General features: G+C 45.0%; 1 protein-coding gene and 1 long non-coding RNA gene across 2 annotated transcripts; one reads left to right on the plus strand and one right to left on the minus strand.

Moving 5' to 3' along the window:
• The first annotated feature begins 1,761 nt into the window (after positions 1-1,761).
• Positions 1,762-3,865, plus strand: LOC136658668 (uncharacterized). The gene is made up of 3 exons (XR_010794797.1): positions 1,762-1,843; positions 2,255-2,312; positions 2,660-3,865. It is a non-coding gene; the product is annotated as an uncharacterized lncRNA (long non-coding RNA).
• A 3,428-nt stretch (positions 3,866-7,293) lies between these two features.
• On the minus strand, positions 7,294-26,951 carry CDC34 (cell division cycle 34, ubiqiutin conjugating enzyme). Its single transcript, XM_066635465.1, has 5 exons — positions 26,601-26,951; positions 16,051-16,137; positions 13,713-13,810; positions 11,316-11,450; positions 7,294-8,523 (listed from the first exon to the last, which is right to left on the minus strand). The coding sequence occupies exons 1-5, from the start codon at positions 26,775-26,777 to the stop codon at positions 8,313-8,315; spliced, it is 708 nt and encodes a 235-aa protein (XP_066491562.1). The 5' UTR covers positions 26,778-26,951; the 3' UTR covers positions 7,294-8,312.
• Between the last annotated feature and the right edge of the window lie 202 nt (positions 26,952-27,153).

The raw sequence follows: 27,153 nt of genomic DNA on the forward strand, positions 1-27,153 counted from the left end.
GGGCTCTCCAGGGTTCTGTTCCCAGAACTCAACTGGATGGCAAAAATTGCATTAAAGGAAATCCATTTAAAAAACAAAGTCCCTTTGCTAGGATTTAAGAACAGCCTTGCTGACCTTTGTGATGTAAGACAGAGTCATTCCAAAGATGATCTATAGATCATCTAAGCTCCAGGGGCTTAGAAAGGCTTCACTCCAAGTCAGCAACCCCACCCTTCACCCAAAGTACAGTGCTGGGAAAGAATGCCAAGTGATCATTATTCTTTCACATGGGGGGGGAGGGGGAGGGAGGGGTTGCTTGCCTTGGAGTGAAGCTGTTCTAAGTGCCTGGAGAGAATGATTGATGGATTGTCAGCAAAACAACTTTTTTTCCTTTAATTTAAAGGGCCCTTCTCACATTGAGACAAAACCACAGGTTAAAAAATCCATTGATAATTAGGTTATACCTGTATAATTATTTAGCAGCATGAAGGTAGGAAATTGGACTGAGGTTTTTTTCCTAGTTATAAGTCCTTTAAAAGTGGGTCTCAGTGAACCATCTCTGATCCAGTTCCCTATTCCCTCCTTTACCATGCTTTTTCGTTGCATGTCCTTTTAAGCCATTTCTGCCCAACCATGCAGGGACCAAATGTGTATACTTGTGGATTGGGCAAAAAATGGGGTTTAAACAAATCCAGAAATGCACTTCCTGCTTAGCTTAAAGGGACCATGTGAAGAATGAGTAAGATAAGGTGGTAGAGATGTGAATTGCCCTGCTGTCACCACCCCACACACCCCAAAAAACCACACAGAAAGTGGCAATCCTCTTCTCTATCCGCTCACAACTTCTTCCTTGTGCAGTCCCTTTGAACAAAAGGGAGCTCCAAGCATGTCCCCACACTTCCTGTGCAATCCTACACATGTCTACTCAGGAGCTAGCCCTATTAAGTTTAATGGAACTTACTCCCAGGAAAGTGTCTATATAGGACTGTAGCCTATAGGGAAAGGGAATAGGGAAAGGGATTATGTGAGGAAGGAGCAACATGAAGGGATGGAATGCTGGACTGCTGCTTTCTGCAGTTTTGCAGGGCACAACCATAGGTCAGAGCACTGTTGTCATTAGGGGATGCACACCACACTGGGTGACACCCTCAAGGGGCAGGCGACACCACTACTGTCCAAAAGTGTGAAAATCTTGGTATTTTTAAATACCAAATACCATCATGTTATATATCATTTGATGGATAACTTAATGCAGAATGCAATGAAACAAATCATGTTGAAATGCCTGTATGCTGAAATGCCTGAAATCATGTTGAAATATCAGACGTTGGCTAAAGAACAAGAAAAAGAAAACACAACCACCATATGGATCTTTTTAGCTAAAAACCGATCTATGAGACAGATTGTTCTGGGTGGCCAATGTGGTGTTTTTATGTCACAATAGGGAACCAATAGGCTGTTAATATGAGTCAGCTCTCATTTCCATGAACCAGTTGTGTGAGTGTCATCAAATTGGCCACTGGTTTTTTGTTAGTTACTGATTTGCTGGGTGACTTGTACTGTTATATATTTAATGGGGGTGACACCAACCCTAGTGATGCCATTGCATTTAGGGGTACATATGATATTGTAATTTATTCTGTATGGAGGAGGGACAAGTGCCCATGTCCAAACAAAGCTCTATCTTACGAGTACTGGTGTGCTATATTGGTTAGAACATCAGACATGCCTCCACTGCTTCTCCTCCTCTTTCCACTGCTTGTATTGGAAAAGGAAGAGGGACAGAGAGGAAGAGAAAGTATGGAGGGGAGGGGAGAGCTAGGATAATCAAGAATGGAAGAAGCAGGGGCTGGCACATCATCAGGTAAGAGGGAGACAGCATCTGGCATGCTGGTTTAGGTGTCAGGAGGTCCTAGGCCCGATGTCCTGGGAGGGGTTGTTGAGCAAGTGTAAAAAAAGAATGGAAGCCACTTGAGACCAGCAGAAGCCACTTGAGACCAGCAGATAGAATGTGAAAGCCAATATCTTTTAAGTGCAGGAGTGCCCCTTTGGGGAGAGGACAAAGGGTTCTCAGAGGACAAAGGGTTCTCAAAACCCAAAGGTATTGGGTTTCTAAAGAGGACAAGTGCCCATGACCAAATAAAGCTGTTTCTTATGAGTACTGGTGTGCTATAGTGAAGAGTGTCAGGCTAGCATTGAGACCTGGGTTCAAATCCCTGTTCAGCCATGCAGCTTTAGGCCATTCACTTTGTTGTCAATGTATCATCCCTCTCAGGGTTGTTGTGAAGATAAAGGAGAGGGGGAATACCATACCATCCTGCAATAGAAATCTGGTAAGTAGATGAAACTTCCAGTTGTAGCTCTGAATGCAGGTTCTGTTTGCTTGTGACAATGAATTTCAGCACAGAGATCACTTTTCTTTTTGTGATCTGTATGTCTTTCCCTGTGCATTCTGTCCATACTCAATGCTGCTCTTCAGGCTTGACAATTATGATTCAGATTCATTCAGATAATCTCTGTGCCTGGAGAACAAACAGGAAGGCTGTTCATATGTTAATTACGAGCTCATTGTCTTTCCAAAAGGGTAGCTGAGGGATAGCACGTAGCTTCTGGCAAACTCCTGGCAGAGGTTAACAAGAAGGCATAATTTAGGGAACTATTTTTCCTTTCTTTCTTTTAGGCTCTGGGTCCTGGAGACTCCACTGAAGACAAACCAGATCACACATTTTTGTGTTTCTTGGGAAATAATCTGAAATACAGATAAAGACCAGCATTTAACTAGCAATTTTGAGAATTCAAAGCACTTCATGTTTATTCTCGTTATTGAGTCTTATCAATCTTCTGTAATCTCTATCTTATTATCTCTGCTAACTGGACAAAGAGGCACCTTTTAAAGTGGTGACCTCTTATATTTAGCAGGGGGATAGCAACTGTCCCTCTTGATCCCAGCATAGCCCTTTCTAGTGGCTGTTGCCAGTGTCTCTTCTGTATATTTTTTTAAGATTGTGAGCCCTTTGGGGACAGGGAACCATTTATGGATTGATTGTATTGTGTAAACCACTTTGTGAACTACGCTTGCTGAAAAGAGGTATATAAGTATTCTATAACAATAACAACCACCCCCAAGGGATGCTACCTTGTAGTGGTGCTGGGGCTTGTGTACTTCAGTGAGCTAGGGGCTAAGCTGGACAGGTCACCCAAATCAGATAGGCCTCTGTTGAAAAGTCAAGACTAAATGTGTCCCAAACCCATTCCTAGTATGGTGTGAAAAATGAATGTGCAGTTTTATCAACAAAACAGAACCTAGATGGAATAGAACTTGGAAATGGATGCATTGTGAAAACATTGTCAAATAATGAAAATTATAAGTATTTAGGAATCTTAAAAGCAGATATCATCCTGAATGCAAAAGTGAAAGATATGACACAGTGATAATACACCGAAAGAGTGCAAAAATTCTTAAAGTCAAAGTTAAATGGAGGAAATATAATCAAAACCATAAATACATGGGCCATCCCAGGAATTAGATACCCTGCTGGAATAATTGATTGGACTCAAAGAGAAATAGAACAGTTAGATAGTAAAGCATGAAAATTAATGAACACACATTGTGCATTGCATCCAAAAAGTGATGTAGACAGATTCTATCTACCACATAAAATAAGAGGTCATGGACTTCCACAAGTACAGCAGATAGTGGCAGAAGAAAAGAGATTATGATAACCAGTCTCCCTGTGTTTTCTGCTTTTCCTTGGGCATTATTTTAAACCTCCCCCGCCCCCCCACTGCCTTGGAACAACTTGTTCCCGTGTATTTCTGGCTTGGTCTGTATGTTTTCACTGTGCAAGAAGTGTGTGGCAAACAGTTTATGGTTCTCATGAGGTTCTACATGCCTGTATTATAGTTCTCATATGTATGATAAATAAACTCAGTAAAATTCTTTCATTCATATAGGTTCCATCTCTAATGTTGTCATTTATGTAAATGTTATGTAACATAACATTTTATGTGAGAGAAGATGTGGAGAGAAGATGTGGTCCTCCTGCCAAAATGTTTGCCCACCCCTGATGTAAACAAAACAAGGCTCCTGATGTAAACAAAAGCACAGGAAAACTATTGAAGGCTGTAAAAATGGAGAACATTTTAAAAACTACAGAAACTAAGGCTGAATATATAAAGTAGCAATTTGAAAAGAGGTTGAGTAGCTGGAAAAATAAACCATTGCATGGACAACACCTGAAAAACGTTGAAGGAAAAAGTGATAACAATTTGACTTGGGCATGACTTTGTTTCAAAATCACCACACAGTAATGAAGGAGGTAGTGAAAGCCAGTCCTTGGATGCCTGTGCGTTATTAGAAGAAAAGCAAATAAAGAAGATTTTACTGAGGTAGAAGAAATAATCCCATTCTTATACATGTTTTCATTTAGTATTGCTCATGCTAAGTTAAAACTGCCAATTAAAAACTTGTTTTAAAAATGTAGTAGCATCTGTTTTGTAGGGAGGTTTAGGAAGTGGGGGGCAATCAGGCACCTTGACCTAGGCCCAATACAGGGGCCCTCTATGGAGTCAGTTCCTGGTGCCACCTCCACTGAAAATATAGTTGGCAAGAGTTTGTGACATGGCCTTCTCAGTTGTAGTGCCCAGTCCTGTGGACACCCCACCACCACCCCTGAACTCAGGACTGCTTTATTTTTGTTGGCTTGCAAAAGGGAGTTAACTATTTTGTTCCACCCATCAATGTTTGATTGATTGCTTCCTGCTCTCCTTGTTGTATTGGCTCTTAATTGTTCCATTAGCTGCTCTGGTTTGACATTTGCATTTGATTTGTGGTGAGGGTTTTTATTGTTTATTTTTGCCTGCTGTGGTTTTGTATCGGATGTATTGTCCTGTAAGTCACCTTGAATCTTCCCCTGGGTTAGGAAAGGCCAGGTAAAAATATTTTTTCAATCACTGGCAGTCCACATTGCCTATCCATTGTCAGGTTATAGAGACAGCAATTACACCCACTGTTCTCCTCTAGGCCCTTGCTCCGCCAAAGCTCACACTGAATCCAGACCCTGGCATGCAGTGGACCAGCCACTTTCAACCACTGTGCTGTGGCACACTGGTGTGCCAGGAGTGCTCCACAGGTGCGCCACCGGAATTTGGGGGAAGGTCATTTATTAGTAGGGCCAATGGGGGGATGTGAGCTCCCACTCTCTGCATGGTATGCCTTGTCAATTGTCAAAAACCTGATGGTGTACCTTGACAATTTTAATGCCCTGTCAGTGTGCCCGTGAGAAGGCAAGTGTTGAAAATAGCTGCAGTGTACAGTTCAGGGGAAGCTGCTGACTGTTCACTGCTGTGTGTCAGCTCTTTCATTGTTCCTTCAACCAAGCAAGGGCCTTGCAGAGCAGCAGGTTACAATATATGGGGGGGGGGGGAGAAGAAAGGAATGCCTTACAGTTTTTTTTTTAGACAGGAAAATGCCCCTTACATGTGAGAGTTCAGGGCCAGTTTAATTGCATACCCTCTGATACGGAACCTTGATTTCAAAACAGGTAGTTGGAAATAAGGAAGGCTGGCTGGCAAGCCACATGCATGAGGGAGAACAGTGCTCCCAAATTACACTTTAGCAGCCTAAAGCCAGGGTCATCCTGGTATTTGGGCACAAGGGGCTCTACATCAGCAGTGATGCCAGGATTGATGTCCTATGACTGCAGCTCTTCTCAATGGCAATCTTTTACCCACAACGCAGTGCATCCTTACCCCTCCAACGCTGTGTGACTGGGTGGGAGATATTGCAGTGTGGAGTTAACCCATTTTTGCCCATTTTGTCCCTGTTGCATATATGCAATGTTGGGCAGAAATGGCTTAAAGATGGTGGCCAGAAAGAATTCTGGGTTCTTGCTCTTGCCACCTGTGTAGACGACCTTCCATTCAAGCCTGGAAAACCCCCTTGAATCTGGAGCCAGCCCTAGCTGAAGTGGGGCCTACAGCAGAATGCTGAATAAGTTTCTCTGCGTGTTCTCCAAGCAAAGAGAAAAGCTCTCTCCCTGGCAGACAGCTTCCACTTGTGACTGACTGCCTTGCCTTCTTTCCCTTCAACTAAAGCTCAGGCTCATCCTTTAGCTCAGGAGCTCTTGTAGCTCTGCTGCTAGGTTGAAGGTAGCAAAGGGTGCAAGGGCACTCATTCTATTATCAGAGGGAATGGTGGATTTGTTGCTGGAATTATGTTGCAAATCATGCCTATGAGTGGAAAGTGCAAATCCTATACCCTCCTTCACTCCCACTAGCCACACCAAGGCTACTGAAGAGCTCTTTTGCCCAAGATGAAGAGTCTATGAAGAGAGCAGCGACTAAAGTTGCCTTCAATGGACCCTTGATCCATCTAGGTCAACAAAGTCCAAGGGTTTCTGAGGAGATACTTAGGGATTGAACCCATCACTGTCTGCATGCAAAGCAAGGGCTCTACCTCGAACTATGGCCTCATCCCCAAGTAACAGCCTGTTCATTGACAGCTATTCATATAATTAGACAGTGAATCTGTTTGCAGCAAGAGACCTGGGGCAGTCAGTCACAACACAAGTACAGCAGGTGACCTTTGCAGTTTGGGTGGTGGACATTATCGGTCAGGCAAGTTGCCAGTAAGAAAGGTTAAAAAAGTAAAAGGACAGGCTCAGAGCAAACAGCTAAGGGCACATTTCACAGAGTTCATGTCCTGCTCCTAGATTTCCCAGTTGGCCAGTACTGGAAATATGGTATGGGACATAGAAGCAGTGCCCTTCTTACAGAAGTCTATTAGCTGCGACTGCTGAAAAAACACTCTGATCTCTTACGTGGCTAAATAGTAAGGACAGGGAAGGTCAGAGTATTTTCATACTCTGCTGGTGGACTTCCTGGTAGCATCTGGCTGGCCACAAGGGGAAAAGCAGGGCCCTGGATGAAGCTTTGGTCTGATCCCAGCAGGCTTTAGCTGCCCTGCTGCTCTGTGACCCTGATTTCATTGTGCTGAACTTTCTACAACTTGTCTGTTGCTTTGAACAATTATGTCAATTACTTGGAAGGACATGACCTGAAAAGTAGTATATAAGTACTATAAAATCTAGACCACCTGCCAACATGGCAAGGAAAGCTATTTTTAGATTGAAGCTTGTCCGCCGTTACTGATCCACAGTGGGCTCCCTACAATCCTAGACAGAGTTTGAAAACCATTAGTCAAGGCCCACCACTTGACAAACAGCTGTGAATGTGCAATAAACTCCAGTCTGCTTATTTTTCCTTACAACATATGCAAGGCAGCACTCTGGCCATGCCAGCTCTGCTCGGAACTTCATTTCAAAGTCCTTTATTAAATAGATTCAAAACCAGGAAGAAAAACAAAACAAAACAAAGCAAAAAACAAAAACTCCTCCCACTTCTCCCCTTTGACTAAAAAAGCCACCCCAACCCCTATTTCCCTACCGATTCCACAAAACCACCCTCTTCTGCCTGTGAATTCTCATCTTTCCGGAAAGGCCCCCCGCCCAGGTTCCTATCTGCACAGCTCAGTGGCAAAACAAGTCCTAGGCAAAATAAAAGGGATGTGGCAGGGCAGCCCTGCCTAAAGGAATTTCAAGAATGGGCATCATTGCCCTCCAGTGGTGGCGAGAGGTACTGTAACATAAAATCAGGACTTACCAACTCAGAACTGAAGGAACTTTAAGTGGTCTTTTGGGGGTGGGGAAGGTTGCACAAAGGATGGTCTAGCTAAGACTAAGACCACCACACTTGCAATCTATTGCCCCCTAGACAGCCCTTGCTAAAAAATCTCCCCAGGTAATATGGTCTTATTTAGAAAAGACACACACACACACACACACACACACACACACACACACACACACACACACACACACACTGCCATTTGGATCCTCAAGGGACTGGCATCGTCCTCCTTAATGCAAGCAGAAGTACCTGCTAAATTGCCAGCAGCAACTAGGGTTGCAACTAGGGATGGATCTGTAGAAACTATCACCTTTCCCTCCCGCTGGCCTAGTTTAAAAAAAACAAAAAACAGACACACACAGCATTTTAAGCCAAGTTGTAGCTTTGTCCCCCTGCCCACTTCCCAGTTCCCACCCACCATCCCCGCTTCAAGCAGAAGCCGAGTCTCCCTTTTGAGGTAGAGAGTTTTGTCTCAGGGCCAAAGAGGGTTCTAAGTCTCAGCCGGTTGCATCCTGGGTTCAAGTAAAGAGAGTCAACACAGTTTATTGCTACCATCAGGAGCAGCAGCAGGACGCAGCGGTGAAGGGAGGGGAAGGGGGGAAGAAAGATGGGCGAGGTGGAGGGGACCAGCAGGGGATCCCTCGTCAAGACTCTTCATTGCCGGAATCATCCTCATCGCCATAGCAGCTGTCCACCTCCTCGTCCATTTCATCGTCTTCATAGTAGTCATCATAGAAGAGGTCTGAGCCTTCATCTGGCGCAGGTGTCTTAGTCTTAACACAGTACTCTGCCAGGGTAGTGGGCACTTTGACGCCATCGCGCTCAGCCTCCACCTTGGTTCCCAGGACTTGCTTCCTGGAAGGGGAGAGAAAAAACCACATGCACAAATCACCTTTTTAAAAAAGGCATGGAAAAGGTCTGCAACTTCACTGACGTGGGCCCCAGCAGAAAACCCTCTCTAAAGTAGTTGGTAAGAAGTTAGCTCAGTGGTTCTCAAACTGGGGTGGGGGGAGGCAGTGATGCGATTGCCAGCATGGCGTTGCTTTGAAGGCACAGAGGCTTGGCGGGACTTACTACAGCCTGCTGCAGCCCCCCAGGGGTGCGGGGAGCCCCGTACCAGCCTCCACAGGGCTCCCCAAGATGCAGAGAATGTAAAACTGATGATCCTGACCCACTTCCAGCTTGCAATTGCAAAACTAGAAGTTGGTCACAATTGTTATTTTCACAGTCTCCACATGTTCCAGAAGCTGGCAGGGGGCTCCCTAACCCCTGGGAGGCTGCAGCGAGCTGTGGTAAATCCAGCCAAGCCCCTGCACCCCTTCAAAGCAACACGATTCTGACGATCATGTCACTGTCTCCCCCCCTCCCCCATAAGGACTTACTGCTGAGCTAGCTTCTTGCAGATGTTATCAGAGTTCTACTCAAGGTGCGGGCATGTCTTGCAAACCAGATGCTCAGTCGCCCAAAAGATCAGAGAAGTCAGCAAACTGCAATTGTCTCTCTAGCCCAGCAATTTTTGACTGGAATGCCACGAAAGGTCTGCAAGTGTGCCATGCGAGTCTGAAGCACAGCAGTTAAAAAAAAAAATCACTGAAAAATTCTTCCAGGTTCTGCAGCTCTGTTTCTAGGGCTCTGCCTGAAGAGGAACAGGGATAGACAATTTGTTATAGACAGTTGCCCTAGAAATAGAGCCAAAGAACCTGGAAGTGACATCACAAGATACTAAGTGCCCAATCATATCCAATTTTCCAGTGCCGGAGCAGCTGTGCCAATGGGGCATGCGCTGCATCCTGTGGTGGGGAGGCAGTCACAGAGGCCTCCTCAAGGTATGGGAACATCTGTTCCCTTACCTCGGGGCTAAATTGAGTTTGCACTGGTGCTGGAAAGTTGGATAGGATTGGGCCCTAAGGTCAGTGTGTCATGAAAAGGAAAGTTTTGAAAATTGCTGCTCTAGCCCCACTGCAAATGGCAGCTGTGATTGGGGTAATGAGACATACACACACTCTTCCAAAGCTGGTTGCTTGGCAGAGAGGGTTATATGAGACAGAGAGAGCTGGTAGCATGTGTGTCATATGAAACCCTGAGACAAGAAGAGTGGCACAGAGTAGTTATACCCATCCCTATTTTTATGTTGCAGCACTGCACACATCTGTTGGACCATATCTGTTCTCAGAGTGGTTCACAATAATAAATGTCAAATGATGCTGCTTTCATGGTGACTGATCTGAAATACCACGTGTTGTTGGGGGCAACCAACAATGCCATTCTCTGGCTCTGCTATCAGAAGCAATGGTGGCAGCACCAGCTTGGTCCTAGAAGGAAAAAGTGCTCCCAGAGTTGTTTCTCTAGTCTACCAGGTGCTCCTACTGTCACTGCTGCTGCTCCAAGCAGGTGACCCAGAGGGCCTCAGGACACTTGGGAAGAAACTTGCGAATAGGTCTGTGCAAATTATCAGCTCTCAATAATTTTTACCAGCTCACTTATCATAAGCATTGACACTTCCAAGTATTTAAAGAGCTTCACCTAGGCTATTCTTGTAATCCAACATCCTAAGGTAGGTCAGGATGCTTATCCCCATATCACAGATGGAAGGGCTGAGAGGGAGTGGTTGGCCTAAGGTTATGGTATGAGTTCATAGCAGAGGTGAGATGTGAATGAAGAACTTCCCAATTCATAGCTCAGACTCTTAACTACTATGCCACAGCAATTCATAATACAGCACATGACCCTATTTCTCATTTGTGGCACATTCATGACCTAAGGAAAGAGCCAAGTCTTTCACCAATTAAGACAATGGCTCCTGCCTGGTCACTTAGAGGTGATTCTGACTCACCACAGGTGACCAGGCCTATTGTCAAACCTACTTACAGCATCACCACAACAAAGAGCAGTTAACAAGAACTACAATGAACACCACTAGGAATGACAATCCACCAAGCAAAAAACAACCAAGTGTCTTGTGGCAGCCTGGAGACAAGCTAACTTGTTGTGGCATAACCTTTTTGTGGGGTATAGTTCACTTCATTGGACATGTCAACTTCAGCTTCATCAGAAGAGGGTGTGTGCATGCACACACTGGAAAACACAAACAAACTGTAAACAGTGGGGCCAAGCTTTTGCCCCTCCTCTTCTCTATACCTATTTTAGATCTATCCACACAACCACCCACCCACCATGTCAACTGAGGATCACGTATCTGCTGAAGGGAACTGTTCTTCTTGAAGGATTATGTACCACAATAAACTGGGTAGCTTTCAAGATGCCACAGGACTCCTTGTTGGTTAGTTAACATGAAACCCAACCCATGGAATATAAAAAAACAAATAAAATGTTAGAACACTATGACTACTGCCTTTGCCTTTATACCAAGGAAAGGTCTTTGCCAGTTTTCTTAATAACATACTTTGACAGCTTTCTAGAAGAATGTTCCACTGCACAGTGACCAACAGTAAGAAAGCCCTGCTCCTTGCCACCAACTCTGATCTCTGTGTGACCCTAACAGGGCTTCCTCTGAGGACGTTCATGCTCAAAGGGGTCTTGGCATCAGCCTACCTGCACTTCCGCAATAAGAGCCAGATGTTGGAGCACAACTCAGTCGAGAATAAGGGAACACACTCATTCACCCAAGAGCCGGGCTTCCCACCCACCTGATGATATCTGTGTATTCCTGATCCTTTCCTTTACTCTCCTTCCACTTCCTGTACATTACAGAAGCATCAACATTTGCAGGAGAGAATGTGTTTGGTTCATTGAGCAGCGAGATCACGCTAAGGAGGATCGTCCTGATTGGAAAAATAAAAGAGTCATTATAAGAGCCAGTACACTGGTGCAAGCATAGGTGCTACAAATAACTAACAGGGCAACAAAGAGGAAAAACACAGTGGACAGTGTTCCTTTCAACGGTGTCCCTTTCACCATATGAACTGTGCAAACTATGCTAAAGAATATCTGATGCCTACTCTCAGAAATGTAGAGCAGGGAATGAGTTACAGACTAAGGGTGCAATCCTAACAAACTTTCCAGCAACGAGGTAAGGGCAATGCAACTCCAAGGTAAGGGAACAAATATTGTCTTATAAGGCCTCCATGACTGCCCCCCAACTGCAGGATGCAACACATGCCCCACTGGCACAGCTATGCCAGCACTGGAAAATTTGTTAGGATTGTGCCCTAAGCAGTCTGAGGACTGTTGGTGATGGCCATCCCTTTTTGCCTGGTTTAGAAGTTTCCCACAGGCATCTGGGCTGGCTGCTGTTGAAAACAAAATACTGGACTAAACAGACCGTTGATCAATCCCTGCTAACTGGGCACTTTTTCAAGTTGTGCTCCTTTTATATTCTGTAGGGGGAGAGTATCTGTCCCTCTTGACTCCAGCATGGCATTTTTTCCAGTGGCTGTTGCTGGTGTGTCTTCTGTATTTTTTTTTTAAAGATTACAAGCCCTTTGGGGACAGGGAACCATTGATTGATTTACTGCATTTATGTAAACAGCTTGTGAACTACTCTTGTTGAAAAGTGGTATTAAAGTGCTAATAATAATGTTCTCAATCTCTTCCAGCAGGGCTCTTCTTATGGAGGTCTATCAATGGTTGTAGACATGATGGCTAAAATAAGAGTTTCCACATATGGCGGGGGCAGTCAGGGATGAACAGGGAAGGGCTACTGCCTTCAGGCCTTGCACACAAGCTTCCAGGAGGCACCTGGCTAGCCACTATTGAAAGCAGGATGCTGGACTAGATTGGAACTTTGGTCTGAGCCATCAAGACTCTTATGATCTCCTGTCTCTTCACTCTAACTTACCCTTTTATCTGTGAAAGGAAACCCCATTTCTTTACAACAGGCACTGGCAAACTGATGGAGTGGAGCTCCGTTCTTGGGGCTTTCAACCCAACACCTTCCTACAGTGTTACATGCACTGCACTACTCAAGTCAAAAATCTATGGTTCCTAGGATATTGACATCCCCCCATTTCAGCACACTCCTAAGTATGTTTACTGTGAAGTCAGCCTCAGTTTATCCCAAGAAGATGGGTTTAAGATTGCGTGCTGAACACCTGAACCTCACCTTGCACCTCCATGCAAGACCAGGAATAATTCCCTGCTCCCCCTCAAGAAGTGCTCCTGTTACCACTGCTACAAAAATTGCCACTCCCAGCCTCTCTCTCAAGCTCTGAGTCAGCCGGGTTCTTCTCCTCACCAGGGAATGATGAGACAGATGGAAAAGGTGGCAGATGGAATTGTGGGTCTCTCAACAAACAGAAGTATTAACTGGCTGCCTTCAGCATGTCTTGTGTGCAGGTCTCTTTCAGAACTGCTTGTTAGAATGCCTGATCCTAGCAACTCTAGTGTAGAGCTATATTTGCCGCTGCAGGTCATTCCAGTGCATGATTCATGGGAATGCAGCAGGTAACTGGTTCAGTCTTCCACCCCACCCACAACATTTACCTGGCTGCCACTGGTTACCTTGGAGTTTCTAATAAAACACAAAGTAGATCTTGTAAGCCAGAAATCTATCCAGTTTTGTTGTTCTGTATTAAGTCATTAATTAATTAAGTTGTTCTGTATTAAGTCATGTATTAAGTGCATTCTACCCTCTAAATAGCAATATCTGCAACTAGTCTGATTGCCAATATAAAAGTCATATCTAGAAGTCTATTCTAGACGTGGACCACTCTATCCCATCATTACTGTATTTCTACTGTTGGTGAATCCTCTCCTCTTTCCACCCACCCCGCAACCACCCATATCATGCCTTTTCTGTCTTAGTGGCATCTGATACCGGAACAGACGGAAATCACAAAACTAGAGTTAGGTAGTAAGGTAATCTAGCCCAACCCCCCTGCCCGATGCAGGAAATCTAAATTTCAACAGATGTTCATCTGTTTTCAACAGATGAAAATTTTCAACAGATGTTCATCTCATTTTAAAACTATACGTAAATATAAAGGGTGTGTTTTTTACATATAAAAAAAATCCAGGCCATTTTCCTTGCCTCCCTAGTTTGTTTTATGGGGGAGAAGGTGTACAGAAGGGGAAAAGAACCTCACCTCACATTCTGGGTAGGATTCCACCTTTCCGAAGGCAGTTCTCCACTTTGTGGGTCATCCACTGGAGGATGAAGGATGGAGATGCAAACGTCACCAGTCTGAAAGAGGGATGAGACGTGGTTAAAAAATGTACACATTTTAAAAATCCGCACACCCATTGGCAGGTACAAAGTCTTTACCACCAACTTCTGAATACACAGAGCAGAAGACTATTATTACCCATTGCTGAGCAAACACTGGGCAGATGTATTTTCAAGGGACTGCAACACTAGTGCCAGTGGAGCCTTGGCATTTAATTCTGGCTACCAATATTCCCCCCTCCCAGCACCACTGAGCAACCCAACAGCAGTGGTGCCGGCAACTGTGCCACCTGGGGTGAGCCTAGCAGTGCTGCTCCCCCCTACCCCAAAACATGAACTATGGAGGTCTCTGAAAACTGGAAGTGATGCTTTAAGGTTCTCCAGAGGCCTTAGAAGGACTTCTGAGGGTTGGGGAGGCCATGTGCTGCCTCTGGCCCTCAAAATGCCTCAGGACCAGAAGGTAGGGGGTGCAGTTGGCCTTTGGGGTGGCATAGCTGGGGGACATCCCGGCCGTTCCACCTGAGACCTGCCTCCAAACTGCTGTAAAATGCTTAAAATGCTGAGCTCCCCGCACATCCCCCAGAGGCTGGCACTGCCTTACTAACTAACCCCCCCCCTTCTGTTCCTGCCAGCAGCACAATCTTAGGGAATGCATCACTGCCATTGCCCTGCCCCCACAAAGTCTTGCATGGTCCCCAACTTCCAAGGAGAAGTTTGGGAACCACTGACTTACGAGTTTCCAAATTCTCCCTGCTTCCCATGGTAAAAGAACAAGACAGATGTATCTCTTCCTCCAAGCATTTATAATCTAGAATTAGGGATCATAACCCAGGGAAGGGAGAGGCAAGGGGAAGGAGGAATCAACATGCAGAAGTGCAGCAATACTTAGGGTTTGTGTTGGCTGTGGATGAGGACTAAAGAAACCACTGGGAGATCTACATGAAACCGCTGGGAGAGGTCATCCGGGGCTTTGGAGTGGGGTGCCATCAATATGCCGATGACACCCAGCTCTATCTCTCCTTTTCTCCAGACTCCAGAGTGGCGGTTGAGGGCCTGGAGCGCTGTCTGGAGGCAGTGAGGATCTGGATGGGGGCTAACAAGCTGAAATTAAATCCGGATAAGACAGAGGCTCTCCTGGTTTGGAAATCCTCGATGCAGGTGCTGGACTATCGGCTTGCGCTGAATGGGGTTGCACTCCCTCTGAAGGAGCAGGTCCGCAGCTTGGGGGTCCACCTGGACTTGCAGCTGCTCCTGGATTCCCAGGTGGTGGCTGTGGCTAGGGGGGCCTTCGCTCAGCTTTGGCTGGTGCGCCAGCTGCGGCCGTACTTGGATCGTGCAGACCTGGCCACGGTGATCCATGCCTCGGTGACATCGAGATTAGATTACTGTAACGCGCTCTATGTGGGGCTGCTCTTGAAGACGGTTCGGAAACTGCAACTAGTGCAGAATGCGGCGGCCCGTGTGGTAACTGGAGGTAGGCGGTTCGACTGTCAGTCCGTTTCTCCAGGGGCTGCATTGGCTGCCCATTCGTTTCCAGGCCCAATTCAAGGTGCTGGTATTGACCTTTAAAGCCCTATACTGCTCTGGACCAGGGTATCTTAGAGATCGCCTACTCCCGTACAATCTGGCTCGTCCTCTTAGGTCATCAGAGAAGGCCTTTTTACAAGTGCCGCAGCCTAGGGAGGTACGTGGGGCGGCTGCAAGAAATAGGGCCTTCTCAGTAGTGGCACCAATGTTATGGAACTCCCTTCCCCTTGACTTAAGAATGGCTCCCTCTCTTGAGACTTCTGTTTAAACAAGCCTTCTGAGTTCTCGGCCTTTTAACATCTTTTTAACATCTTTTAATATTTTTTACAGGCCTGATTCTTTTCTGACTTGCTGCTGCTCTATGCTCTTTTTACGTAGTTTTTATTCTGACTGCTGTTTTTTATGATGTGTTAATATGTTTTTATTTGTTTTTAAATTATGCTTTTAATATGTTGTAAGCCGCCTTGAGTCCCTTCGAGGAAAAAGGCGGGGTAAAAATAAAGTTATTATTATTATTATTATTATTAAAGAATACCATTTCAGAGGAAAGATAGGTTTAAGAGGAACCTGAAGGGTAAGAGAGTGCACAAAGCAGCTCCAGGTAAGTGTTTCAGAAGAAGTTCCAGGCATAGGGACAGCAAGGGAGAACAGGAGCAACCCTATATTAACTTCACATGTGTCAGAATGGAACTGCTAAGAATTCACATCCAGTGCCCGACATGATCATATACCTCATATATGTTTGGATGCCACATTTTGGTTAAAAACCTGAAGGCAGGTGGCGAATATGGATAGTCTATTGGAAATCTGAGACGAGCCTAGAGAGGAAGGGAGAGAGAAAAGCATTAGTAGAAGACAGTGCTATTGACAAACATGCAGAAACTGCCACTCTTCTGACAACAATCAGAGATTTAAAAACACTCAGGCAGTGCACCGGATACCCATCGCTCCAATCAAACTTCAGCTCTTTATCTCTCCAGAGCTTCCTTTGTAGATAGGAATCTCACCTGTCTCTGTCTGCATCCCAAGAAGTGGGTAATGCTAGATTTCCTTCAAAATGTTCTTGGGCTGGCTCCATTCCTGGACAACATGGGTTGCCACACTGGTTCAGATGAACAGCATCAGCCAGAAAGGTAGGAATCTTTGCCTCCATCAGTGCATGGAATCTGGCATCCAGAGGTAGTGCTTCACATGTTACACAGCATCTTTATGCAGCTTCATGTATGTCCCCCTCTGGCCAGTGAGCTTTCCCATTTCACAGAGAAATAGCTGAGAGGACAACAGTTTGCCTGAGGCTTCCTAATGAATTGGTGGCAGTTGGGAAATCTGAATACAGCTCATGACTGTGAAGATACTTTGGTTACTAAGTTACTTGCACTGCTGGGGGAAATCTGCTACCCAGTTTGCTACCCTGAGCCTTCATGCTGGGGCAAGCTAAAAATCTAAATTAAGGGGAAAAAAACCCTCTGAAAATAAACATTACTGTTCAGTCAGGGCTAGTAGCCAACGCTACTAGGCACAGCCAATGCCTCCTACTTGCTTAAGCTGAAAATCACCACCAGTACCCATTTACTAAATTATCAGAAGAAATAAATGTACAAGAGGCCATGGCCATTCTAGTCTACTTCTTCCATACAAAGTATTCAACCTGGCAGCCACCACAGCATATTGTAGCGGTGATATCCAATGGATAACATGTTTATTACTTAAAGGCAGAACAGTGTTATCTCCATTACTCACTCCATACTTCTTATGACTTCAGACACCTTGACTGCATCATCTGTCTGCCAAAGCCTGCGGCTTAACACATATCCCAAGCAATTGCGCAGGGCACCGCCTCTCACAATGGAAGTGTAGGCATATCTTCCCAGCTCTTCTTGCATACCTTTGAAAATACCCTTACCCCAAAGAAGCCATCTCCCAAAACATCTGAGGCACTCAGATGTTGGTAGTGGCCCCAATACTGAGAAGTCATCTTCTTAAACAGGGCCACATGAACTCCAATCTGGAGACTGCTGAAAAACTGTGAAAGGTCTTTGGGGGAAGGTTGGTAAAGGGAAATTGCCATTCAGTTAATGAGCCTGCTGACAGCAGCCTATACTCTGTGAGCTTCCAGCTGCTCATTCCTACTTCAGCCATTGCCTTTGCACCACAAGGATTTCCTATACTAGCAGGTCAAGCTTAAAACTATTCCAGGTTTCCACCAATGACAGGTGTTGCTTGCCTGACTATCCAAGCACTTCTAAGTGCAGATATGTTGCTCACCCTGCCTCCCCCACCAGTCACATTCTCCGAGACAAATAAGCTGTGAACTTCCTCTGCAGCCTTCTTCTATGCTGGCTGGACCCATCAAGCTGGCTGAACTCAACTTGCACCAGCTGTTGACCCTGCCACCCAACGAAAGAGATTTCAGACAAGGCAGGCATGGTCCTGGTCTAGCAGGTTCAGTAGCCTAGGCCTGAATCCTGGCTTCTTCACTCTCCTATCTGCTTGCCAGCAGGGAGAAGGCCTCTGGGAACAAAGGAAGGTGAACAGTGCAGTTTGGAACAGAAACAGTCAAGGAAGAGATAGTCAGCTTAACAACTGGCTTAAGTTTCAGGCTGGGTCCATATGAAGACCTGAAACTTAAGAATAGATTGTCAGTTCACATAAATACAAACTCTAGCCTTCTTTGTGTCTTTCTTGGGGAGTGGATGGTCCATCAGACCTCAACTTTCTTGTGGCCCCTGCCTGTTCATGCCAACAACATACAGTCCTTCCTGTTTTCCAGGAGTTTCACAAGTATCACCTGAAGCAAACTGATCCCTCATGGGACCCACAGCATGCTTGTTAACATCCTGTGACATCACAGCAAGTCAATCAATGGTTGGAGAGGGCTCCCACATACACAACAGCTTGTTTTTAGCCTATTTCTCCCCTCCTCCCACCACAGGAGTTCACATAGTCTTATACTGAGTCTTATAAGACTCATAGTCTTATAAGAGTTCACTGTCTTATATTGCACATAGTGAATCATGCAAAGGAGATGTCAACAAAGCTACTCCCTTCCTGATTTCCTCCCAAACTCCCTTTGTTATTTATAACTTGAGCCCCTCCTAGTTTTCCACCCCTTTGTTATTGAGCCCTTCCCAGTTTTTCATTCATCTATAGGTTATTATAGGACATTAGGTCCACTCATATTTTTCAGTACTAAGATTGGCCTCAGTTTAATCAGGTAGAGAACCACTGGAGCATTAAAGCAGAACAAATTATTTTTTTTCAGTCCTTGGCCAACAGCATGGCATAAATGACCAATATAGGCAGAGGTGCAATTTTTTATTTATAGTTAAAGATGCTACTGGCCACCCACACATTCGTTAAGACAGCTACTGGCCAACCCTACATTCAGATACAATAAGCTATTTCCTGTTTGTGTCATTACATTGATTAGCCATTTGTGTATCAGAACAAAGGTGCATTAAATCCAATATTAAGTCCAATATTTTCAATTAGGGATAACTACGTAGATACCTGTAGGAAGCCCAGAGGTTAAAGATGAAAGCAGCAACCCCTACAAGCCCAGCAACTGCTATTCAGAGGTACACTACCCCTGAACGTGGAGGTTCCATGGAGCCATCACTGCTAGTAATCATTGATGGATTTGTCCTTCTACAGTTCTGCCCTTTTCAGACAGGGATTCTGGATTTGTAAATCTGACAACACTGATGGTCATCTGTGCAGAGTCACTAAAAAAACACAGTCTCTTTAAAAATGACTAAACAAGGAAAAAAGCTTCCTTTACCTTAGCACAGCAGGCAGGAGGGCTGCAGAGAAGTCTATGGTGCTCACAGAAGACATTTTCAGGTTGTGCCAAGGCTCCCTTCCCTGGCCCTGCATCATCCCAGAATGCACGGCAGAAGAATTTGGAAATGCTTCTGCAATGCATACTGGGGCAATGCAGGGTCAAGGGAGGGGGGAAAGGGGGCCTCGATACAACCCAGAAATGGCTTCTGGGAGCACCATAGACTGTCCTACAGTCCTCCTGCTTGCTGCACTAAGGTAAAGGAAGCTTCTCTTTTGCATTTTTAAAACTTGTGTAAACATTTTTAAAGATACCACAGTGCTGCTTTTTTTTTTTTTTACAGTGGATTTCATATCCACATCCCCAATGGATAACAAGGGACAACTGTAATATGTTACTTTGACTGTCCCAAACTTGTCAGTTTCATTGGGCAAGACTACCAAGTTAAGATTATGGAAAAGCATCCCCCCACCCTATTTACACTGTGCATAATTTTATTACCAGCACCCACCCACTGTTGTCCTTTTCCAGAACAAATGTGTCCGAAACACTTTAGCCTCTCCTTGAAGCAAAGGTGCTCCAACCCCCTACACCAGAGGTTCTCAAACTTTGAGGGAGCTTTACTCCTTCAGTAAGTTCTTGCGGGGGAGGGGCTAGGGCAGCGATACTATCCCCAGGATCATGTCGCTAAGGGGGGCGCTTGTGTCTTACTTGGACAGATGTAGAGCTGCAGCAGACTGCAGGAGGTGCAGGGAGCCCTGCGCAGCACTCCCCAAGGCTTGGAACTTTCACTGAAAGCGGGCGCAATGCAAAACAGAAATGCTTTGCGCCTGCTTTTGGTGAAAGTTCCAAGCCTCGGGGAGCGCTGCGCAGGGCTCCCCACACCTCCTGCAGCCTGCTGCAGCACTACATCTGTCCAAGTAAGACACAAGCACCCCCCTCGCCCCTCCTTAGCTACGCGGGATTGTGTCGCTGCCTCCATCCCCTTACCCCACCCCTTAAAGGGACGGGGAAGCATTATATGAACTGGTGGGTTGCGACCCACCAGTTTGAGACCCACTGCTCTACACTATTATTTCTCAAAATGTGGCTCAAGACACACTAGGTGTATCATGGGACAATTTCAGATGAGTCCTCATTCATTTCAATATTTTATTTTTAATATGTTATACTTGATGCTACCATGGCATGTGACTGCATTGGGGAAATATTACAGATCTGCACTTTTAACAGCCTACTCTGTATATACTTTTAACAATAACAGTAAATTGGGCTTGCTCCTAGGTAAGTGTGGGTAGAATTGCTAAAAATTTTCCTGCTTGATGATATCACTTCAGGCCCTGGCAGATTCTCATTCTAAAAAGTGGGTCCCAGTGCTAAAAGTTTGAGAACCACTGCTCTACCTTTGAACCACTGCTTTGAGAACCACATTTTAGTTGCCCTTCGCTGCATGGCAGAGCATCTGCTTCTCATGCAGAAGGTCCCAAGTTCAATCTCCAGTTAAGAAGATCTCAGGAAATGCCTGAGGTCTTCAACAGCTGCTGCCAGTCAAAATAGACTCTGTAAAAGGCAGCTTCATCTGTTCAATTCTTGCTCCCCAAGGGGTGATCCAAAAAAAGGGCTTTCTACAAGCCTGGGCTCAACGGTAGTCACAAAGCTCTCTAAACCTCAATGGACCCTGGGAACTGCAGTACTGCTCTTCTGAGCCCCCTTACCCTAGAGAACTACATCCCCTAGGGTTCCTTTGGCTGGCAGATTTTGAAGCCAGTTTAAATATGCAGCATGAAAATGGAGCCTCCATTCAGGCATTTTTTGGGGACACATCGAGAAGGTGCTTGTTTCAGGGCGATAAGACCGGCCCTCTCAATTCAAAAGCTATGGGGTGAGGGAAGTCAGCTGAGTCCACAAGGCTTTAGGAGAGGGAGGGAGATTGTACATTTCCAGAAAGGTCTGAACTGTTGATAGGTCACCCTCACCCCTACAACAAGAATACAATTAAAAAAACACATATACAACAGTCAAAGAGAAGGGGGAGGCTAGTGGAATACAACCTTTTGTTGTTGGAGAGACACCAGAGACACAAAACCTACATGCTTTTTCTGCAAGTGGCTGAATTATCTGCCTTCCTCCCCTAGAGAAAATGCTCAGATTCCAATTATAAACATACCTATGGTTGATAATCTGGGTAACCCTGCTGGAGTAAGTGACAATGGGAGCCATGGTGTTTGCATAAGAAAGGAAATCTTTTTTCAGTCTATATGCCTTTGCTCATTGACAGGATTTATACCCCCCCCCCCCACACACACACACCAGGCACTGCTCAAAGCCACACAATCTAGACATGCCTGCACTGGAAGCCAAGCATACTTCATTGTGCCAAAAGCATTGTGCCACAATACACAAGAAGAGCCCTACTGAATCATCCTGGAAACCCACGCACAGGGCACAGAAGCAACAGCCCTCGCACATGAGGTAGATGCTCTCTGAAGATGAAAGCTCCATGTAGTCATCACAACTAAAAAAAACTTCTATGTATTCTACTAATTGCTTTCCAAAGCTACCTTAGCTAGTGGCCATCACTACATTGAGGGGCATCAAATCACCATATCTTGTGAGAAGGACTTATTCCTGCCTGTCTCAAATGTGCTGCCTATCGGTTTCACTGAACGTAGTTACATCAATTTATAACAAACCTTCTTCCCTGACATTTAGTTTAATTTCTAAACTCAAAACTCCAAACGTTTTAGCTTCTCCTCTTAAGAACCCTAGCTCATTGTTGGTCACCTTTGTTCACATTCTTCAGCTTCACAATATCCATATTGAGACTGGGCAACTAGAACTGTAGAGAGGTGAGCGCTGGGTGACTCATGCTAGTGAGCCCAGTTATATGCTCACTGGGCATGCAAAACCAAAACAAATTTGGTTTGTAGCAGATGATGCAGGGTAGTGACTATGCAGGAACTGGGAAATCTCCAGTTCAAGAGTCTTTTCAGTCATAAACTCATCTGCTGTGTTCTCTTTGTCTCAGCGCCTCTCCCTATATCTGCAATATAGGAATGACAATGCTGGCCTACTTTGCAGGGTTTTTGTAAGGATGGTTGCAATAAAGGACTTTGCATATTAAATAATTTTTTTGGAATATGTCAAAAATAATACTTCAACACTATTTGACCCAAAGAAAATTTCTTCCCAACCTAAACTCAATGAGTGGATGCTACATGATCCTGTTTTGTAGACGATGCAGAAGCCATGGCAGGTATGACAATGCGCACACATATGCAGTGTGCAATTAACTGAAATCCAGATTTTCGGAACAGACAGTAGCTCAGTGCTAGAGCCCCTGCTCTGCATATATGAGGTCCCAGGTTCAACCTCCAGGTAGGGCAGAAAAAAATTCCTGCCTGAACCCACAGAAAACCGCTGCCAGTCAGCACCAGCTAAGCCACAGGGACAATGGTCCCTTAGCTTGTCAACTCTTCAAGTTTCAGATAAGTAAATATCAATGAACACAAGAGATAAGTGCTACGATGAATAGTACAGCACCACCTGGAGGTGGGGAAGGGAACAGCAGCAACAGAAACCATAACTTTTTATATATGGTGGTATCCCATCCTCTTTTCCCACCATCTCTAGCATTGTCCTATAACATGGGGAGAAGAGGAAAATACAATGAATTCCTAGATCCCAGAATTAAGTTTTTAGCCCTAAGCAGTGATGGAAAAGGTTAAAATGCATCACGTTTTTACACTTCTAAAATTTTCATAGTCCTACAGCTGGGTTAATCCTTACCTCTCTTGTTGGAAAGAGTTCTAACTTTCACTTTACTCCTACTGCAACCCAGGTGTCCCAGCTAAGCAGGTCTATGTTCACAGTCAGTGTCTGAATGGGAAAAATCACCTGGAGACCCATGGAAGTCACCTTATATTTCATGATGGGTGGAATATACATGTAAAAACAGACAGAAGTGTAGCAAGCATCTGGTTTGAATCTCGTCTCCCTCAGGAGCTTGCTATATGGACTTGGCAAGCTATATAATCTCTGCCTTGACCTCACATTTGCAAGCTGGAAATAATAACCAGTACCAGCCAATCGACAGAGTTGTGTCCAACCCAAAAATCAGTCCAGCATGTATTTTTTTCAGTTCCTGTGAACTGGAACTGAACCCAAACCTCAAATCTCTTTGTAACCTTAAGCCTGGATGAAATCCCAAAAACATAAACTGTGATAATCAGTTAAAAGTACCTGTAACCACCAAGCCCTCAGCTCGCAATTTAAGATTAACAGTTATTTTCCCATTTTCTTAAAAAAAAACTATTGTGTGCATTTGGGTTGTTAAAAAACGTTACATATTCTCTCCAAGGTGAAACAGCTGTCTGTGTATGCACCATACCAAGTTGTGCTGCAAGGAAATCAACTGAAGATTATTCTGCATGAAATGGCCTATACTAGTTCAGGGCATCTGAAACAGCTACCAATTCATTTTTTAAAGTCTCTGAACAGAAGAGTTGAAAACAGGACCAGTACTGAAACCCAGTTCTTAATGGCTCGATTCTCTGCCTACAGGGCTGCTGTAAGGATGACTGAGAATATATACAATGTGTCTGAAACACTTGAGGTAGGCTAGGTGAATGCTAAATATTGACACCAGCTAAAAGATGCCATCTCAACTCTCCTTGCTTTTCTTCACCAACATTGGGCACAGGATAACCTGCCTGGGACCTACCCTTTATGACATCATTCCCCCCCCCCCAATGAAAAAGCCACCCAATCTCACCAAGCAGACAGCCAATTTCAAGCTGACTCAGACAGGGTTAGGGCTCCACCTAGTCCTACCAGGAAAAAAGGCACATGGCAGGAAGCCTATTTTGCAAAACAGGCTAATAAACTTACCCAACATGATCTCCTCAGCCAAAATTGGCCCAGAGGAAGCTGCCCTTGTGTTTACTTCCTCGAATCATTTGACCTACTGCTCAGAAAATTAAAACCTTTACTGCCTCATTTTTTACCTACACTGGCTATCAGCTTCAGCCTGAAGAGCAAACTGTGGACATGAGAGACCTGGGGAAAAACACCTTGTTCCAGACAGAAAAGGCCTGTAGCTCTCCTGCAGAACAACTACAACTTCCCCAACAAAACTCACTAGTAGAACAACATGCAGAAGATCCCAGATTCCACACCAAGTAGGGCTGGGAAAAGCTGCTTGAAACCCTTAAGTGTCATCACTAATCAATGTAGACAATACTGAAAAAGATGGACTAATACTTACTCAGAAGAAGGCAGTTTAATATGTTCTTCATAAGCCCAAATACAACAAAATTTGCTTTTTTGAGTATGTGGCCCGAGTTACTGGAAAGCATGTCTTATCCTCCATTTCATGCGCCTGTTGGGATAGGTTCTCTCTGCTTGTCCTACCATCTCTGGCTCTTGTGGCACTTTCTATAGAAGTTAAGATTTTCACTTGCCTTTCAATAAACAGAAGCTCTAAAGATCTCAGCCACTGTTTTATGCTTCCTTCCCAGACTGCTTTACCCTGCACACACAACAAACATCTCAAGCCAGCTGACCCTAGCCTTGCAAAGAAGTCCACAAAAGCTATAGGTCCACATGCGTCTCTGCTGGTTGGTTGTGCCATAGAAGGCCTTAAAGAACAAACTCTATTTTTTAAAAAAATGCCCTGACCCAGTTGCTCAGAAGCAATTCTTACAGGTCACAGGCAAGTGGCTATCAGCAAACTAGCTTCACCCTTATTCCACCTTCCTTCAGATTAGCACAAGGGAAGGGGAAACAGCTATTCTATTTCCTATTGGTGACACTGTCTGTTTTTCTCACCCCATCTCAAAGAAAGAACTCTAAGAAGAATCATCACCACTATGGAACACCAATACAATACCCTACTGAATTATTTTGATAGAAGAACCATATTCATAAAAGAGTTCATCATAACTGAGAGCACAGATCCAGCAACCCATGACTTTGGGGGAAAACAGTAATGAGAAGTGCCTATTTGAAATCAAGAAGGAAGTTTACTCAAATCTTTATACTTACTGGAAATGATTTATGCTATTTAAAATGTTTTGAGGAAAGGGAAGTTGTTCTTTCAAATCATATCTATTATTGAAGAAAATAGTTTCAATGAACATAGGTATGGGATATTGCTATTACTTTGAGAAGGACTTTATAAAAACACAACCATCAACACTCTGAATTTCTAATGTTACTAGGAATGGTTACTATCCCTGAGAATGCTGATTTCAACAATTTACAGCACAACCCTAAGCACATTTACTCAGAAGTCAGTTTCACTGTGTTCAGTGAGGCTCACTGCCAGCATAGTGTGCACAGAAAGCTGCCAGAATCACCTTAAGGGAATTGGGAAATGTTATCTCAATGTCTATACCCACCTAGGAAAATACAAAGGAAGGCACACTAAGAGAAGACAGAGTTATTTAAGTTCATTATGCTGCAAAAACAATTGACATCCCTAGTATTATTGGAAACAAGTGTTATTGTCCACACAAATTACCACCATCCTTTGGGTCACATGGAAAGTAGAAGAAACAGTACATTCATGCCACATTCCTAAACTTACTCAGAAGTAATTCAGCACTCAGAAGAATTATTGGAATTACTCAGAACAGAAACTGGCCCACTGTGTTCAAAGGGAGTTACCCTGCAGGAAGTATGCTTTGGGATTTCAGGCTTATATTTATATCACAAGTATCAAGCAGGAGATTCATTCCCCATGATGGACTTTTCCTCCAGAAATTTGTCTAATCCCCTAGCAACTAGACAAGATGCCATCACCACATCCTGTGGCAGAGTCCCACAGATTAACTACATGCTGGACAAAGAAATATTTTCTTTTGTCCATTCTAACTCTCCCAACTCAATTTTAGCGGATGTCCCCTGGTTCTGGTGTGGTGTGACGGGGAAAAGAGCATCTTTCTATCCACTCTATGCATAATTTTGTATATCTCAATCATGTCCCCCCACATGTAAAAATAAAAGAGTTTACACTCTTATTTTTACATGTGGGGGACACATGATTGAGATATACAAAATTATGCAGAGAATTATACAGAGTTTACACTCTTATTTTTACACTTTTATACCCAATACTTACTTAGATCTTAGAACAGCAGCTCTTCTGTTTAGAAGGCACCTGCTGGCTTTTCTTATGTCTTAAAGAATAAGGGGAGAAGGGACAATCAATTACCTTGGGCTACAGTCCTATACACACTTTCCTAGGAGCAAGTCCCATAGAACACAGTGGGACTTACTTCTGAGTAGACATGCACAGGATTGTACCCCAAGGATGAAACCCTACCCACACTTGCCCGGGAGTAAGCTCCATAGAACACAGTGGGACTTACTTCTGAGTAGACTTGCCTAGGACTGAGCCCTCAGGATGGTGTTGGGGGACCCCCCCCCCCAAGAAACCAACTCAGGCAAAGGACGGTTCTTTCTCTCCCCACCCCATCCTACCTCCCCAGTCCTCACCTTGAAGTAGCCACCCTCGTAGTGGGTGTTGGGGGGCCCGAAGATGGCCACCTCCCAGTTGTAGAGGTCCCCCTCGTCCACCAGGCTGACTCGGAAGCCCTCCACGGGCTCCTCCTGCAACCCCTTCAGCTCCAGCAGCAGCGCCTTCTGAGAGCTGGGCACCGACGGCCGCGCCATGTCGCTGCCGCAGGAAGAAGCAGTAGGCCTCAGCTGAAGCAGGGGCCTCGCGTGAACGCGGAGACCGGGAGGGAGAGAACAACGTCGGGCCGCGCTGGGCCAAGAAGGGAGGGGAGCGAGGACGAAGCGGCTGCTGCTGCGGACCCGAAAGAACGCCGCGACAGCCCAAGGCAGTGAAACTCGACAACGAAGAACGCGCGATGCAAGCTGGGACACGTAGTTCCTCTGGGGGAGGAGCATTTCCCCACTCCAAACCGCGCCTCCTCGACCGACGGCAGCCAATCACGAATGACTCTGAAGTTGAGGGCGGGGCCACAGCAAGAGAGGGGCAACCCACTGAGCTGGAGAGCGTGGAGGCCAGGACTACAGTTCCCAG

This window comes from Tiliqua scincoides, chromosome 8 (assembly GCF_035046505.1).
Source record: "Tiliqua scincoides isolate rTilSci1 chromosome 8, rTilSci1.hap2, whole genome shotgun sequence".
Lineage (NCBI taxonomy): Eukaryota > Metazoa > Chordata > Lepidosauria > Squamata > Scincidae > Tiliqua > Tiliqua scincoides.

Excerpts from the sequence above, each read along its gene's own strand:
- CDC34 (XM_066635465.1), bottom strand. The coding sequence starts at position 26,777 with ATGGCGCGGCCGTCGGTGCCCAGCTCTCAGAAGGCGCTGCTGCTGGAG. Across the intron at positions 13,811-16,050 it reads GGCATCCAAACATATATGAG|ACTGGTGACGTTTGCATCTC; the intron begins GTATATGATCAT and ends TCCCTCTTTCAG. Across the intron at positions 8,524-11,315 it reads GAATACACAGATATCATCAG|GAAGCAAGTCCTGGGAACCA; the intron begins GTGGGTGGGAAG and ends CTCCCCTTCCAG.